Source organism: Danio rerio, chromosome 1 (assembly GCF_052040795.2).
Source record: "Danio rerio strain M-AB ecotype USA chromosome 1, GRCz13ab, whole genome shotgun sequence".
Classification (NCBI taxonomy): domain Eukaryota; kingdom Metazoa; phylum Chordata; class Actinopteri; order Cypriniformes; family Danionidae; genus Danio; species Danio rerio.
This window is the reverse complement of record NC_141021.1, coordinates 39337430-39356884: the sequence shown is the minus strand read 5'-3', so window position 1 is coordinate 39356884 and position 19455 is coordinate 39337430. Positions and strand designations below refer to the sequence as shown.

The 19455-nt window shown below is 34.8% G+C and overlaps 1 protein-coding gene across 3 annotated transcripts in view; it reads left to right on the top strand.

Moving 5' to 3' along the window:
• Nucleotides 1-19455, top strand: part of nr3c2 (nuclear receptor subfamily 3, group C, member 2) — a 151189-nt gene that overhangs the window by 82729 nt on the left and 49005 nt on the right. For all 3 annotated transcript variants that reach the window (XR_015475808.1, XR_015475809.1, NM_001100403.1), the window contains 1 exon segment: nucleotides 11111-11238. Coding sequence is in view for 1 of the 3 variants with exons in the window: in NM_001100403.1 (NP_001093873.1) it covers nucleotides 11111-11238 (128 nt within the window). In the remaining 2 variants the exon portion in view is untranslated.

The following is a 19455-nucleotide window of genomic DNA, read 5'->3' as shown; positions in this document are numbered from 1 at the left end:
GTTTGCATGAAAATGAGAGTTTTATTACATGCACTTTACATGCATGCTGATTTTCACAGCGGCAACACAAGCACACATGCAGAGGCGATAGACTTTCTCGTCTTTCTCAGAATTCTTTTTCAGAATTAATGAACAGATGTGCTAAAAACTCAATAACGTCACTTTGTACCAGCCGGTATAGACATCCAATTTCCACGCTGGAATTTACAAAATGATCTCATCGCTGTGACGTTGCTTCAAAATTTATTTTTCATCCAGAAGAACGAATTTGCTCTAAATAACACAAAAACAACTAAATTTTACTTTTTAGCTAAATATATGTGTCCTAATAGTGTTTTTAGCAACGTGGAACATTTATATTTCTGTCAACATCTTAGAAAATCCATTTTGGTGTTTCGTGACCCTTTAATATTTTTAAGGTAACAGGTTTACTCACTTTTGTAAGTTAAGTCAACTAATTGCTCGAAAAGAAACGAGTTTACTCACTTTTTTAAAAATAAGACCAACTATTGTGTACTTGGCTACTAAAACAATAAGAGCAAACATATCTGCACGAGCATAGTGTTTCTTTATAAAGCGAAATCGCTTGAATAAATAACAATGCAAAAAAAATGTCAAATATTTATCTCTAAAAAAAAAGAAGAATTTCATTAATACACTGTAAAACTCAAAAGTTAAGGTAACTCAAACCATTTAAGGAAACCGATTGCAACAAACCATTTAAGTTCAAAAACTAATCCTAATGAGTACTGTGAACTTAATCCATTTGAATAAATGAAGCAATTTGAGCACAGTAAAATCCAATAAATGAAAAGAACTCAAACCAATTGAGTACTGTAAAACCCAATAAGTTAAGGCAACTCAAATCGTTTGAGGAAACCGATTGCTACAAACCATTTGAGTTAAAAAATGATATGGGTACTGTAAACTTAATTAAATGAAATTTAATTTAAAGTTATATGAGATATTTAAATAACTTATTAACTTCAACACTGAGTTCAAAACTCTTTTCAAATGAGTAGATTATTATAGAATGAGAGAATGAGTATTAACTTTCAGTAAATTTTGAAGCATTTCATTTGATAAAGTTGACTTTTGGGTTTTACAGTGTTGCAATATATTTCTTTTAATCTAAAGTCTGATTCTTGTAATTTCTGTAGTAAAACAAGCACAAAACACAGATACAGATATGAATCAAACAAACAATCCTTATTCATAAGTTTGTGTGTGCTTACCAAATATTACAAAGATACTTTTAAAATATAATTTGCCTGAATAAATGTCTTTTACATTTTTCAACTGCCTAAACTTTTTTCTTCAATGAAAACAGCTTTAAAAAATTGCTCCACAGATTCTTTTTTCTCTGTTTATATTTATATAGCATTAGCTAGACACAGCCATATTGGCCCACTTACTTCGTAACACCCCCAGCGGACATGAATTCATGTTCTGCTATATTAAGAGGATGTAAATGCATCTCTCTCTCTCTTTCTCTCTCTCACACACACACATGCACTGAGGTTGCAGTTGACCCTTTGGTAGATCCAGGTCTTAATAACTCTCCAGGGACCCATAATTCTCTGCGGAGCTGACCATAATTTCCCGCTGCGGGCCGCTCTGCGTGGTGCGTGGAGTGGGTGCAGCGATAATGTTTAGACTGCCTCTCTTCACTTATATAAGCCATTTGTCCTCTCCCCTGTTTGTTTTACCTAATCTACCTTTAGCTTTTTGCCGCATTCCAAGTCGTGTTACATAAATACTCCAGACTCGGAGAGGAGGTGGTTGTCGGTAAGAGCACAATGAATGGCCATCCTCTTAAAGCCAAGCAGGACTCATTTTCTCTGGCTTTTGGCTTGGGTTAGGATCGGTGCACTGCAAAGTGTGCTAACTTTACAGTCACCTTAACTGATAGAGAACAGCGCGCATGGTTTAAATTCAGCGTAACTATCGCTGCATGTTCTATTTCTGCCCGTTTCTTAGCACAGAAGCTGGGGAAAGACTGCTGCTTTAGCGCTCTGTCGAGATTGATACCTGACAGCTCCGGCGCAGTGCATTGGAGCGCTTATATGGTTTGTTATTTTTGCATTCCTGATCCATCTGTCAGTCTTCTTTCTCCACCCTGCCAGTATCTTTCTGCACATCTCAGCTGATGCGGCAGCATGTAACCGGCGATAAATATTCAGGATCCCAACTAATATAGCGGAGGCCTGAAACTCTGCATTTTACTCCAAGTTGAGCTCGTATATTAGTGTTATTATTTCTGTACACAACCGGTAAGTGATCACTACCGTTTTAACTCACAATTACTTCCTTTGAAAGAATTGGGATTGTATAATTGTGCAGGGAACAATACGTATTTACGTATTAGGGTGCAGTTCCATAAAACATTGCTTCCTGTTTATGTCCGTGAAACTTGGTTATTAAGTATGACACATCAGATCTCCTGCGCCTATGGATTCTGCTGAAGAAATGCAATTGGGTCATTCCTGCTGCATATTAGATATATTATTTCATAACGTATGGGATTAAATGTGAAATGTACACATTTAGAAGATAGAAATCTTATTTGATTAATCTCTTTATCGTATCATCTCAATTAAACGGAAGTAATTGCACTCATTTAAATGGAATGGAACGGATGATGGTATTTTTGTCATGTCCCCTAGGGCTTTCCATTAACTTTAATGTTCAGAATAGATGATATATGGCCGATTTTGTCACAATACATTTAATATAGAATACTGTGGTGACTCATAAACAACGAGCTTAAACTGGATAGTGTATGAAAATAAGCATTAGTAATAATTAATAATTTTGTGTGTACAAACTAGTCTAGTATTTACATGATACTATTTTGAGAAGTATATTACTTTGAGTACATTATAAATTACATTAGTTGCTCTTTTGGAATCTCGAAACAAAACAAAAGGGTTAATTTCATAATAATTGCACCCATTTGATTTACTTTTTTATAACTCACAGCTTCATTATATTTAAATAACATCAGCCATACTCACCCACTTCATATCATCTATAAACAAATACAGTATGTACACTGTAGGTCTCAAACGCAGTATTTTGCAGATTAATTTTCTCAACACACCTGCAAGGATGTTTCCAGAAAGCTTAGCAAGTGCTTGATTAGCTAGCCTAGGTGTATCTGATTGAGGTTTTAGCTAAACTATGCAGGGCCGAGATTGAGAACCTCTGCTGTTGGTAATATATACTTTTAAGAAACAAACGCGTATTACTTTAGAGACATGAAAGTGCAAAGACTGTAGTAAAACAATTGTGAAAAGAAATGTTGTCTATCTTTTAACAAAATGTTAAATCTGTCATGAATATCATGTCATTTTTCAAAATATTTTTTGCTAAATTGTTGCAAACAAATTATATTGGTCAAATTTAAACAAACAAATTACATTTAGTAATATTTAACTTAATTAATTTGTTTAAATTCAACCCAAATCAGTTGTTTGCAACCACTTACTTTAAAAAATGTAGTAATTCCAATGAATTGTTTTCTTAGTGTGGCTGATCATTATATATTACTCAGATCTGAATTCATGGGTAACACTTTACAATAAGGTTCATTAGTTAAGGCCTTTACTAACATGAACTAATTATGAACAACACATGTACAGCATTTATTAATCATAATTGAACATTTACTAATGCATTATTAACATCAAAGTGCATGCTTGTTAACATTAGTTAATTCACCATGAGTTAACATGAACTAACAATGAACTACTGTATTTTCATTAACTAACGTTTATTAATATGAATAAATACTGTAGTAAATGTATTCAGTAAATGTTCAGTGTTTGTTCATGTTAGTAAATGCATGTCTTAACATTAACTAATGAACCTTATTGTAAAGTGTGACCAATTCATGTTATGGTATAAAAAAGAAAAAATATTTGATTTATTTCAGGTTTTTTTTACTCTATATAATGTGCCATAGTGGTTTACAACCAATGCCACACCTGGGACACTTGACAACATTCTGACAGAAAGACGTGATTTATATTTTGGTTGTGTTGGCCCTCCAACTTGACTGATCATAAAGTCTAATATGCCCCGTATAAATTCTTATATATCTTTCTAAATTATGTATGGAACAAAATATATACTTTATGGAATCTGATTATGTATTAATGTACAAAAATATATATCACTATGGTGAATGATTTCAGTTATTTCACAGCGTATTACTGTTAAAAAAAAAAAAAAAATTGTTAAAAGATCTGGATTTAGGATGAGACGTACAAGAGTCCTGTAAAGAGAAGCAGTTTTTTTGTTGACAAAAAAATACAATATTTGAACAAATTCTATAGCCATGATGACCGTAGTATAAGCAGAATCAACAGCATTTTTATATAATTATAAAATATTAGATATTAGAAATTTAGAAAGGAATACAAACCCGAAGTGTAACAGCCACCTGCTTTGCATTTAATCACCACCTCAGATGTTCATGATTTTCTAATACTTCAATCATCAGTCATTCCTTATATAATTTATGGCCATTGTAACCCTGTAATAATCCATCAAAAAGGTAACTGTAATCTGATTTTTAAAAAGTAATACTCTAAGTATGAGTATTTACTTTTTAGAGTATAATTATGTATATATTTAGATATAATAAAAATAATAATAATAATAATAATAATAATAAAACACACATTCAGAAATACGTATGTTAAAATAGATCATTACTATACAGTAACTGATTTTAAATCATATTACATATTTTATTATTATTATTATTATTATTATTATTATTATTATTGTTATTATTATTATATCCAAAGATGAAAATGGATATCTAACAAGCTTCATGGTACATAAAAATGGATGTGAAATGCAAGCACCTGTAGGTAGTTACAACTGTCCTCACTTCAACCCCACCTTGTTCTTATTATGGACGGTCTCTTTCCAGAGATTCAGACATTGCAGAGTGTGTTTACATGTAACATCTTACACAACATACTGTATTGTGTAAGACGTTATGATCTTCTACTGAGGAAAAAGCCACAAGCAATAACAAAACGGCATGTTTTGATGTCAAACGTCATAAAAACTCAACTTCAAACATCATTACGGTTTTCCTGCATGGTCAGCTTTTCTTCATGATAGTTTATATATATAAATATATGTGTGTGTGTGTGTGTGTGTGTGTGTGTGTGTGTGTGTGTGTGTGTGTGTGTGTTTATCAGCATTTGTTGTACATGGGCAGCACAATGGCTAAGTGGTTAGCACTGTAACAAGAAGGTCACTTGGTTCGAGTCCGGGCTAGACCACTTGGCTTTCCTGTGTGGAGTTTGCATATTCCCCTTGTTCGTGTGGGTTTTTCCGGGTGCTCCGGTTTCCCCCACAGTCCAAAGACGTGCGGTATAAATGAATTGGATGAACTAAATTGGTCGTAGTGTATGAGTGTGTGTGTGTGTGTGTGTGAGAATGTGAGAGTGTGTGGGTTTTTCCCAGTACTGGGTTGCAGCTAGACAGGCATTTTAAAAACATATGCTGGAATATATGCTGGAATCGACCCCTGATAAATAAAAGACTAAGGGCTCTATTTTAACAATCTAGGCGCAACGCCTGAAGTGCATGGCACAAAAGCATTTATTAAGGGTGTGTCCAAATCCCTGTTTGCTATTTTAAGGACGGAAAAATACAGTTTGCTCAGCGGCGCATGGTCTAAGCATGGGCTAACAGGGTTGTGCTTATTCTTGTAATGAGTTATGGCTGTGTTTTGAGCATAACCTGCATTAAACCAATCAGAGTCTCATCTCCCATTCCCTTTAGAGTCAGTTGTGTTGCGCCATTGCGCATTTGCTATTAACATGGCAAACTTTTTATAAGTGGAAAAACTGAATGCTTCACTAGCGAGAAAACAGTTTAACAGACCATCTGCAGCGTGAGGATAAAGAACGAGCCTCCTCTATTTGACCTCTTAACTCTCTCTTTCTCTTCACTTCTTCACTTTTGTGGATAAGAAAACAGTGTTGTACACTCTACTGAAGACATCCATAAGCCTACAAATTTAATTTTGTTTGTTAAGATTCATTTCTAAACTATTTCTAAATTCAGTTTTAATTTCCAGCAAACTAATAAATGAACAATAATAACGAAGAGTGGTCAAAAATTTATAACCAAACATATCCTAATTTATATTAACCCCACAGGTGGACAAATCTAATTTTGTTTTTATTATACATATATTATTATTTATAATAATAATAATAATAATAATAATAATAATAATAATAATAATAATAGTACAATTATACAAAAGTAAGCTGTCATAAAGAAACTGAAAAAAAAAACAAGATGATCAAGGCATGGAGGTAGTGGTTTTTATATTTATGTAGACAATAATATTTTTTGTATTATTTTAATCCTTTAGTTTTTTTATTTATTATTTATTTATTTTTTCATTTGTAAAGGTAATTGTGTATTGCTGTGCATCCTGTGTGTATTAAGCAATATGAAAGTGTTTGGACAACTAACACGCTCTGCACTGGACTTTAGACCCGCCTTTAGCTGGTCAATTGCGCAGTCTATTTTAGTTCCTCAAAATACTCTCCAGCAATGCGCCTTAGAATACCTCCTTTCTAGACCGGCATATCGATAAGTCCACAAAGTGACAAAAATTGTTTTTCTGTTTAAACAACGTGGGGCAAACCATGAAAATTAGGGAAGCATTGGTCTGAATATAGCAACACATTGTGCCAAACATGCACCGGGTGTGTGATAGGGCCGTGACTTGTACATGTAAAGTCATTGACCACAAATACAAAAAGTGTTGCTTCGTGACGTTAATTTACAGTGCACTTGTAAATTTTACAGTAACACTGCACATTTTACAACATTTTTTTACATTGTAGACATCCGCTGTGGTGAAAGTTTACAGAATTGTAAATTCCATCCCAAAATCCGCTTACTCCTGATTACTTGTAATGTGAAATTAAGTGTAGTAATAGGCACCTATAAATAAAATGAATTATTATTATTATTATTATTATTGTTGTTGTTGTTGTTGTTATTATTATTAGTAGTAGTAGTAGTGGTAGTTGTAGTAGTATTAGTATTATTATCATAGTTATTAGCTGGATTAATATGTTATATTATTATTATAATTATTATAATTATTATTATTATAATTATTATTATTATTATTATTATTATTATTATTATTATTATTATTATTCATTCATTCATTTTCTTTCGGCTCAGTCCATTTATTAATCAGGGGTTTGCCACAGTGGAATGAACCGCCGACTTGTCCAGCATACTGCATGTTTTACATAGCAGATGCCCTTCCAGCTGCAACCCATCACTGGCAAACATTCATACACTCTTATTTACACTCATACACTACAGACAATTTAGGTTACCCAATTCACCAATAGCGCTTGTCTTTGGACTTGTGGGGGAAACCAGAGCACACAGAGGAAACCCACACAAACATGGGGAGAACATGCAAACTTTACACAGAAATGCCAACTGACCCAACTGGGACTCGAACCACCAAACTTCTTGCTGTGAGGCGACAGCGCTACGCACTGCGCCATCACACTGCCCTACTATTATTTATTGTATTACATGTATTCACTGTTTACTGAGATGACTTCAAACCTTTGAGTTTCTTATGATTAACCAGTTTCTTCATAGTATCTTCTCTTGAGTTCAACAGAAGAAAGAAACTCATAATAGTAAATCCTGACACAAATTTCTTTTTCTCTTTAACATTTTCTGAGAAAGAAAAAGCAGGTTAAACGTATGCTTCATTATCTGAATATCCACCAGCCAAAGATGCAGACATTAATTGGTGTTTTTCTCTCATGCACAAAACAGCAGCAATCTCGCGGTATATGCCGGTCATAAGGGCGATCTGTTTCATAACAATGAATGCTGACCTACTTCAAGTCACCTTGTCAGCCCTTTGCTTTGTCTTTTTTACTTTTACTCCATCGCAAAGAAGACTGGGTGTAGAAGGAGAGAAAGAGAGGGTCTCGCTGAACAGTTTAATACAGCCAGACCTCTCCACGTCATGCACAGAGAGCGATACGGAGCCGCCGGGACGATTAGCTCACCGCGGCCTGCCAATCGACTCCCTCGCAAGAGACCCCTGCTAACCGGCTGACAAATTGAATGTGTGTTTAGATGGACGAGGGAGAATTAGATCAGCTCTCTCGACTGTGTCAGAAAGATGCGGTGAAGTTACTACCCGCACCAGGCCTTGAGAGGGAACGTGCTTTGGAGACCCAGAGGCTTGTTAAGACTGGAGGATGTTGTCAGAATGCTAACCAGACAATTACCGCGCACTACTGATTAAAACAAGAGCACGCTCATTATCAAAGAGCGGGCGCAGGAGCTACGTGCTAAGCCTATCGCGCTATTAAAGTATTGTTCCATTCGTACTGTTCATTTTAATTGAGCTCCGCTATGTGTAGTTTTTGTCAAAGGGGTGACTTTCAGCCGGTCCGCAGGGCATCTTTCTTAGAGGCTCTGGCCGCTCTGGATATGTCAGGTTTCACTGGGCATTTTAATCAGATTTCTGCCAAGTCAGCCAGACTATTTGGAGTGTGTGCACTTCATTTTCAATGTTTCAATTTCAGTTTGGAGGGCATGGGATATAAAATCTCTCTTTTTTTCCAGCAGTTTTTAACATTCTCTGATTTCTCTGATGCCAATTGATGTAGTGTGGTTTTTATTTCTGTGTGAACTCTGAGCAGAGTACTCCATTTGTCAGAGGTGTGGAATCAGATTGTTTCTATGCTTTTCTAAGATAAAATTTGCTCAGTAAAAAAAATAAACTGGAATATTTTTATAATATATCATTTTTTTTAGGGATTTTTACCATATTAAGATAGGACAGTGAAGGTTACAGACAGAAAAAATATTGCGAGCAGAGAGATGGGAAGTGTTGGCAAAGAACCACAAGCCAGGAATCGAACTCAGGTCACCATGAGCACCACAGTGCTAAATGTTTGCTCACTGAACCATACCATAACACTCAGTGAAAATGGGGCATTAGCCACAAGGCTATTGGCATCAACTTTTTTTTGTAATTTAAAGGAACACTACACATTTTGTAAAAGTTGAACAACTCTTCTAGAGCTAGACGATTGAGTTTTACAATTTTTCAATCCATTCAGCCACATCATTTTCCGCTTAGCTTAGCATAGTCCATTGAATCAGATTAGACCATTAACATTTCACTCCAAAAATGATCAATAAGTTTTGATAATCTTACCATATAAAGCTTGACTCTAAAGGGGGTCACACACCAGATGTGTCACTCAGTGGCACCAGATGTGTCACTCAGTGGCGCACCATGTAGCCCCATGCATTTTAGAATTCTAAACATAGATTTCTATTAGGGAACGCACACAGGTGTCGCAAGTCAGCAGCCGTCCACGGTGCCAAGCTATGACTCAGGAGACTGTTCATATTTTATGTTTTTATACCTTTCTAAATTTTATTTCTGCCGTGCCAAATAGCGCCAACTAAATATTTTCATTTTAAACAACGTGCGTTCAACATGCACGTCGCAGCACAATGCTGAGCGGCGCATCCGGTGTGCGACCCCACTTAAGAAGATCGATGGAAAATGAAAAGTTAATATTTTCTAGGCTGGTATGTATGGCTAGGAATTATACTCTCATTCCAGGATCTTTGCAGTCGTACAATGGCACAATGACATTATGCAATGGCTACAATTGTCCCCTGCTAGGTAACCTATGCAAGCGAATTATATTGGTTAAAGTTGCTGCGTATTATCATTTTATCAAGTTATCAAAACTCTTTGGTCATTTTTGAGTTTGATAATAATGGTATAATCCAATTCCATGATCTATGCTAAGCTAAGTGCTCCCGCAAAACTCCGAGATCATCTGAATGGATTTAAAAAATCTAAACTTCAACTCATCAAACCTCAAAGTTCTAAATTTAGCCTATTGTCAAAAATACATAATAATATGATTAATAGTGGTCCTCAAAAAAGCTGTATTCTCATTAAATATAATTTGATTAGTTACTTTGATTTAGAGCTAAACTTTAAGCATCATTACTTAAGTCTTTAGTGTCACATAAACCATCAGAAATCACTAGTGTAGGTATAACTTTAATAGTGTACTGTACATAGGTGAATTCTAGGTACTGTAGTTGAGGAATTTGAATGGACCATTCTTCTGATCTGGAGCGAAATGGCAAGGCATACGTTATGAGTCAGTGACATATGCCATGCCCTTTGGGTGCCCAGTAACAATGTGGGAATTACGTGATTTCTGCAGCGCTAAAATGGTTGTGCTCAAATGGCCCTGCAGAGCAGGACAAAGTTAGCACAGACCTGCGGTGTTATTCATGGGCATTATATTATTTTTATGCTTTCTGTTGGAATTTAATGCAGGTCAGTGACATGGTGGTAATATTAGTCTAATAATCCTAATTATGCAATTATAAAAAATATATAATTGTTTATAATAATAATAATTTTGTCTTCCAAATGAAAATAAGTACCAGACATGCATAAAATATTTATGACACATAATGAAAACTAATCATTATGTACAAGATTTGTAGATATGTACAAATATTTACTAATAGCACACAGTAAATGCAATTGCTCAATTTCTAGAGTGTGGCACATATTTTAAAGTAGATTTACCATTAGATTATTAGATTGTTAGAAATTAGATTGATTAGATTAGAAATTAGTTGCTTAACAGCCCAAAGTATATATATATATATATATATATATATATATATATATATATATATATATATATATATATATATATATATATATATATATATATATATAGTTTCAAATTTGAAATAACTTAAGCAATTTATCAAATAAAAGAGTGCTGATTTAATTCCATATACCTTGTTTCTGACTTTCCAAGATCTTGAACTTTTTTTTTTTTTTTTTTTTTTAATCTCAATAGCTTTAGGCTGTTTCTATAATTTTCAAGTTACTCCTGAACTGCAAATGCAACACATACAGTACAACAAAACTACTTGTGACCATGTGAACACCTGCACCTTAAATCTCAAGCACAATTTACAGGTTGGAATTTATTTGCTCTTGTTTCAGTGCGTCGCTGAGGCACACGTCTTCGACAGCCAAAGTGTGTCTGGTGTGTGGAGACGAGGCGTCAGGATGCCACTACGGGGTTGTTACATGTGGAAGTTGCAAAGTTTTCTTCAAAAGAGCGGTAGAAGGTAAGACTCATCTGTTTCCTCACTTTACAACCATGTTCAAAAATGCCTTAATTTCTTATTACCGGAGTTATTTCTTGCCAAAAAGGCCAATTTAAAAAAGAAGAAATTTATGATTGGTTTACTTATAATATTTCATAGAGATTGCTTTGATTTTGGAGGATTGGGAGATATGCATTTCACTAGACACCCTTCTGTACTATAAACCTCTTTAAATGTTAACTGAAAACGAGGACATCTGAACATTTTTTATAATGTATAAGTCATAGTAAACTAATTTTAGCCATATACTACACATGTATAAGGCTGTGTAGTACAAAGATGTCAGACATTTAGATTTTGCCCCTCTAAATTTAGGTAGCAGTGTCCTGTGGGATAACTCGTATCTTATAAGGCATGTGAAAGTTGTTAATGCATTGAGGGAGTTGGACTTTAAGTGGGCCATTTGTATTAGCTTCAACACATCGCTATCACAGCATCTTCAGAAAGGTGCAAATTGCTGATTAAGCCAACAGGCGCATCCGAGACTCTACAGAGCATGTGTAACAGAAGAAAAAAAAAACACGAGAGACCTTCAAAATCTATTCAAAGAAACACCTGTCAGGCTCTGAACATTGTTGTAGTTAATGTACCCTAAAAGAAAACTTAACAAAACCTTGTCAAATCATTTATTTGGTGGTATCAGTCAGCTTTTTTTCTTGAAATATCTATAGTCAACATCTTTGGCATGCTGTCACTTACATAGAGAATTGAAGGATATTCAGATGAAAATTGAAAGCATAAAGATTCCCTTAGTTGTACCACTTTTTTATACACTAGACAATGAACTTTTTAATTAACTCCTGCCCAGCCTCTCTAAAAAAAACGTGTAGATGGAAGTCAATAGTTCAATATCCTTTGAAATTGGCGGCAGGCTTCAACTCAACTCTGTCTTTTAGTTTGTGTTTTTTAGCATGTTCTTCAATTCATACTGGTAAAGATCAGAGCCAACTTTAGAGGACAAGGTGTGTGTATCTAAGTATTATTAGCCTGTTATGACATCTACATATGTGCAGTTATTTAGTCACAAATGCAGTTTGAATAATATAATGTGTGAACAATTGCAATACATTTTTTATTGGGTTTGTCTGATGGCCATATTTGCATCACATCCAAGCAATTAATCCAAAACCAAGTCCTATCTGAAAAGTTACCAAAAGTTCCAAAATGTGAAAAGACCTTGCTTAAGCTCTAGTTACATTTAAAACATGTTCTTTTTGATTTTGTTCCAGCTAATGTGCTTGCACAAAGTATCTCATAATATTAGTCTTCTCTATGACTTTTTCAATGGCAACAAGAAGGCGTTGTAACAAAAAAAAAAAAAAAAAAAAGGAAGGAAGATCAGAGAAAACTCAGAGCAACTAAGTGAAGTGAAACTTTTCACCATTCAATTTAACAAGTCTTTGAATATCTATGGGCCCAATCCTAATTCTACCCATTAGTCCTTCCCCTTATTCTGACCCTTTGTTTTGTGTGTTCACGTGAAGGGGTAGGGGTGTCTCAATTCTTTTTAGCTTGAAGGCATAGGGCTAAGGGGAAGGGCTAGATAGCTCTTAACCCATTAGAACCCGGACCGATTTTTCCTTATATAAAAATTATGGGGCATATAATACAGACCAAATGGACCACTAATAACATGTTTCTGCAGTTGTTTTTAAAATACAACCCCTCTTTGTGAAAGATCTGTAATGTTACATATATGTCACATTGGGCGTTTATAATACATTTTTCATGTTACATATGTGTCACATTGGGCATTTATTTCACAATTGAAAAAAAATACATTTTGTCAGTTTTATCTGCTACATAACATTTTTTTCAGTTTATTTGCTTTTCCATAACGTGTTTCAAAGCCCCATAACTGTGACCAATACATTTTGCAACAATTCTTTCGAAACATCAAAATTTGACCTTTTTTGTTATATATGGTTATTTGTGTATTGTTTTCACAACTTGAAAATGTGTGAACTAAATAAAAATAAATAACTACCTCACAGTGACACAGTGGCTCAGTGGGTAGCACTTTTGCCTCACAGCAAGAAGGTCACTGGTTTGAGTCCTGGCTGAGTCAGTTGGCATTTCTGTGTGGAGTTTGCATGTTTTACACATGTTTGCTAAGCCAAATAAAATGAATGAATGAATGAACTACCTCACACTGAAGGTCAACATGTTAAACATCAAATCAGAATGCACGATTTCCTGGCATTTTGTCTTAGACCAATAAGCAGATAGCTCCCAACCAGTATTTACGATTCTTTAACAGTGGAGTTAACAATTTTTTGAGTTCCAGATTGTTGCACACTGTACAAATGCGTTTGTTCCTTCTGCAACGCGCACATTTCTGCTGTTATTAACTTTCTGAAATACTCCAGTGGTGTGTGAAGTTTTGGCACTTAGTCATTTGAATGTGCATCCGGGGGTTTCAACTTTCTCCAAGAAAAAGTTTAGTTGCCCTTGCCGGCCAAAGTTTATGTTTTGCTGTGCAGCCTCTGAATCTAGATCACTTGATCTGCTAATGTCTAAATCAGATCCACTTGATTCACCGTCCTCCATGTCTTTTCTACTTCAAGTGTAATCAGGATCATCAATGTCTTTATTCGAGTCACTGTCACATCCCTCATGCTCACTATCATCTCTGTGGATAAACTTTAGTGCATTCTGAACATCAAATTGTTTCCTGAATCTAATCATGTTATTCTCACTTCAATTTTACAACCTTAAAATAAGACTAACATATGATATAAACATCTTGTTACAGCTTATAGTTATAAAATAGTTTCAAAATACATTTCATTAACGATATAATTAACGTGACATTATTATTATTTTTTTGTTAATATATGCTTTGCAATGAGCAGTAGAAAATATTGAACACTAAAATAATTTAATCAGATAAATTAATTGAGCAGTTTGTTACTATTTTTCTTAATGTGACAAATACGTCACATCAAAATTCCACCTACTGTTTTAAGGTTAACAACCCGATGTGACATATATGTCACTACAATATCTTTGTACCTTCATTTATATCATTTTGTTCAAGAAATGTATTAAAATCATGGTAAATGTAATCTAGGATGTGTTATTAAAACTTTAGAATAGTTAAATGGGTCAAAACATACCTTTAGTAATAAAAACAGATATCTTTAAAAATTGCTGACAGTGCAACATGTGCTCCCCGCAGAGTCCACCATTTTGGACATGTTGCCATAACAACAAAAATGCACACATTCTCACGTGACTGAACCTAGATGTTACTTATACGTCACTTTGAGACTTCCCGAGTTAAAAATGAGGAAAAATGCTTTTAAAAGACCTTTTCAGATGATCACAATTGTTTGTGACACCCGCATCACAGTGGGTTCTTATGGGTTAAAACAGATTTTTCAGGACCATACTCGAAACCAAGCTGTAAGAAAATTCCCCAGAATACACCATCTACAATGGCAGCATGGTTGCACACGGAAGTCAGGAGATGCACAAATTAGTATTTTTTTGTCATTATTACAAATATTTACATCACACAAGCATATATTTTAACACATACATAATGGCATTCCTGTTTACCAACATGCTTAAAAATGCTAAATTTCGCTATCTATAATCCATAATAATAACTCCTGTATAGCAGTCCCACAGCATACTTTCACATCTGTCACTAAATGACACTCAAATTCACTGTTAGAAAAGTCTAGTGGCAGGGAATGAGCTTTTTAGAGTGGTCTGGTATAATGTTAATGTTGTTTTTGTGTATTTAAATAGATGATTATGGCAACAATGTAAATGCACAGAACAGTTAAGATCTTATTGCCACATTCTATCGTTATGATAACATGATATCGTAGCCTTGGTGATTTCCTGAAGATAAATACTAAAAAAATAACGCAACTGGAATCACTACAGCAGTCACGATCATCATATATAGTAAGTGATCGCGATGACATTTGATGACGTGTGCAGGTGTTGTAGTGCTGTCCCATTTCTTAGGGGTAAATTTTGACGATGGAGTATTTTATATGGAGTTAATTATTATGGCATTATTATTTTAGTTGTAATGTGAAGGGGATGCTGGACAAAGGAGCGCGGATCCAAACGCAGGGTATATTAGGAGAATGGTCAGGCAAGCAATGATGATTGGCAATAATACAGGCAAATCCAGAGTCTTAGTCATAAACAGGCGGCAGACAATGTACACAAACAAACAAACAAAGCGAGGGTCAAAACACAGCAAAGCAAGGCAAGGGAAACATGTCATAATGTCATAGTACAGTTAAACAAGACTCAGCAGCTAGTGTGTGTCTGTGCTGCTTTTAAAGTCCATGTAATCAGTTTTGAACAGCTTCAGCTATGTGTGTTAGCAATCTGCGGACAACCGGAACAGATATGAGTGCGTGGTGCATGACTGCATCTGTAGTCTTTTTTATTCTTTAGCGATTTGCATTTTTACCAGCGATCTGCAAGGATTAGATTGCTGGTGATTGTGAAATTAGTATGACATAAAATGAACCTGCAGCTGAATGCATTGCTGCTTGCATTGTTATTGTTTCAATCTATTTTATATTTATATAAAATGCATCATAGTTAGTGTAGGTGTAAAATTATATGTTGTAGTTTTTTAAGGTTTGCACTTAAGCATACAAGTGCAAACAGTAAGATTTTGCATGTGTACAGAAAACAAGTGAGTGGTGTTTAGTATACAACAACCCTACCCTACTAGTCTCAAAATATATGTATATAAATAATATCCCAGAATTACCCTTGGTCCTCATAATTCACCCTCATGCTGTTCCAAACCCATAAGCTGTTCATGCATGAAACCCAAAACAAGACGTTTATAATGAAACCTGAGATATTTTTGTCCTTCCACTGAGTCAACCAACACATTGATGCACCAACATGATAAACTTCCACAAGAATCATTATTATTTTAGCATATGTTCATTGAAAAATGTTTTTCAGTGAATAAACACTATGATAAAATGGTTCTAAATGGTATAAAATGATAGGGAAGATTCATTTATATACATTCATTTCTTTTTCTGCTGTAAATGAATGTCTTATAGGTTTATAGTTTTCACTTTTTGGCTGAACTACTCTTTTAACTCATTATGGGACTCTGCAATTCTTGATTCTAATGTGCTAGTCAGAATAATTTTCTATAAAGACCTACTTTTATGTTTCTTGTCACAAGTTGTAGTCTATTTGCTTAATGTTTGATGATAAGTGTGATGTTGCATAATCAGCCGATCATTAACGCAAAACACACCCTTTCAAGATGGTCGTCATGTCATGCCTGAGGGTTTGAGATAATGGCTACTGCCTTGAAACATTATTAACTATTTTAGTAATTTATCAGTTGCTGAAGTAGTTTTTCAATTGTATGTTCATATGAATATATATTCTGGTGTTGTGATTGTTCCTTAGAGCCCTGAATGAGGTCGCTCCTCAAGGGCATTGAAAAGTGCAGCCGCTTCTCCGACAGCACAGCAGAGCAGAGGTAGTGCTGTGTAAGAGTGTGTGTGTGCTCCATTACCTCAGCTGACCTCAGCCTAGTTACCATCCAGAGGAAAGAGGGAGGAGACTGAGAGAAAGAGCTGCGGAAGAGGGAGGGAGGGAGAGCAGAGAGATTGGAAGAGGATAAAACTGCAGACAGAGTGAGGGAATGGACAGAGGGAGGTCTGTTCTAAAACCTTCCAAAGCAGCATCTTAACTGTCGGGGAAGCTCATAAGAGACTGATTTGCAATGCTTTACATAGTATTTTAACACAAATAACACTCTGCGAAGGATGGAAAAGTGGTTTCAGTGGAATTTGTTGTTAGCATTTTGCTAAGCTAACAGCACAATACTGTATTCTCTCAACTCTCACTACTGGAGACGAAATTAATGTACAGTTTTGGATGTTTTGCCTACCTAACTCGTATGTTTCAGATCATTTCGGGCTTTAATAATGAGCTGAATCTAACTTAATTTATTAGAAAGAATGTGAAATTCTTGTTTGTTTACTATTGGTACCCCTTAATCCACAGAGACAGGAAACTCCTCTAGTAAGCATTCAAACACTCAGCCCACACTCATATTGGCCAAATCCATTCTACTTCTGGAGCAATTGAAAAAAAAATTGGTTTGAATGCACCAAATTTTAAGCTGAAAATAAGCAAAAAAATAGCCTTTTCCGTATTCAACAGTGTTCACCATGCTGTTTTTTGTCAGGATTCGGCTCAAGTTTTCTCAGGCCGGACACTCATCCTATCTTAGTGTCTCTTGTCGTTGTTGTGAGCCCGTGGTCTCCAGTGATCTGCACGTTTGTGTTTTTGTAGCGAGCACATCAATCGTTCGTGTCTTCGTAGCAATTGCTCTTGTGTTTGTGTTTGTGTTTGTTTTGTCGGTGGCGTGCTGTTCAATTCTCAGCGTCTCAGTCTAGTTGGTTGAGCGACCTTTTTTTTACACCCTTCACACTTTTTTGAAGTGCAGAAAGGTTTGGAGTGCTTTCTCTTTCTCTTATACCAAAGAAAAGCTGCAAAACTCAGGTGTTGATGCATGAAAAATTCCTGAACAGAAAACACTGCAGTCAACACTTAACAGCCTCCGCTGTGTAGTTTCTGAGCTCTTCAAACTAATAGCAGCATAAACACTTGTTTCTGTGGGACTAGTGTGAAGTGGCCATATGGTACCGGCTAATGCAGACTTTTATTAGGAGCTCTGCTGCTGCTCGGCCTGAGAATTAAAATATGTGTTCCTTCATTATGAGAATCTGTTATTACATTTGGCACTGGGGATTAACTGGTTTTCACTGTGTTGGTTTAGCTGTGGGGTTTGGGACCTCAGACATTGCAGGGAACTACTAAGTGAAAGAAATTCACTTATGCAGTGTTTAACTGGTCCTGGTGTTAAATGTTGTTATACATGTTCTATTAAAACCATTCTTTTTAAGACTATAGGTACATAAAATTCATTATTCTCTTCATTTTTTGTATGTCAGTCAATCAATCAATCAATCAATCAATCAATCAATCAATCAATCAATCAATCAATCAATCAATCAATCAATCAATCAATCAATCAATCTATCTATCAATCAATCAATCAATCATTCAATCAATCAATCAAATAAACCAATCAAATAAACCAATCAAATAAACCAATCAATCAATCAATCAATCAATCAATCAATTAATCAATCAGTCAGTCAGTTAATCAATCAAAATAATCAAATAAACAAACAAAAATAAATAAATAGAAAAAAACTACTACTACTTATGCTACTACTATTAATAATAATAATAATAATAATAATAATAATAATAATAATAATAACAATAATAATAATAAGAAGAAGAAGAAGAAGAAGAAGAAGAAGAAGAAGAAGAAGAAGAAGAAGAAGAAGAAGAATCTTTTCATTTGAATCAGTTTGGATGTAAAAATCCAACTGGTGAAATATTTACAGATCCCCTGTGGAGTTCTGGCACAGCACCATTTGAGTGGAAACTGGATCATTTTGACATTTGCTATGTTTACATTCACACTTATAATGTGATTAAGGCAGTCCTGAAATTATGTTAATGTGATTATATTCCTAATTAGAGTAACCATAATCACACGTGGCAACCACATGGACATCTTGTGTATAACTGGTACTCAGAAATACCAGTACAGAAATAAAATTAAGCATTTTGGACAAATTTAGAAAAGCCCATTACTTTATTATTTTATTCAGAAGGGGAAAATATATACAACAGGAAATAGGCCTACTGTATTTCGGTTTATTTGTGTTATGGGATGTGGTCTGGGCAAAAAGTAGAAGAGTAGTAGTAAAATGTAGATAAAAAGATCTGCTTAGCTTCTTAGCAAATAATCAAAATAATGTAATCTGCAAATGAGATTGAAAAGGTTTGCTTATTTAACTGTTACGTTTTAGTCTTATAGACTTAAAATATTAAGGAATTATACAACCAATCTATACACCAAGGCTAACATCAGTTAGCAGGATGGTGATGCTAAAATGGTAATTCATTACTTTTGAATTATGAATAAAACTGCTTATCACAGAATTGATCAAGTTTTTAATTTTTTGATCAGCACTGTTTTTAACAACCAACCAAACCAACCAAATGAACAGAACAAAACCAACAAACTAAACCAACTAAACCAAACCAAACCAACAAAACCAACCAAACCAAACC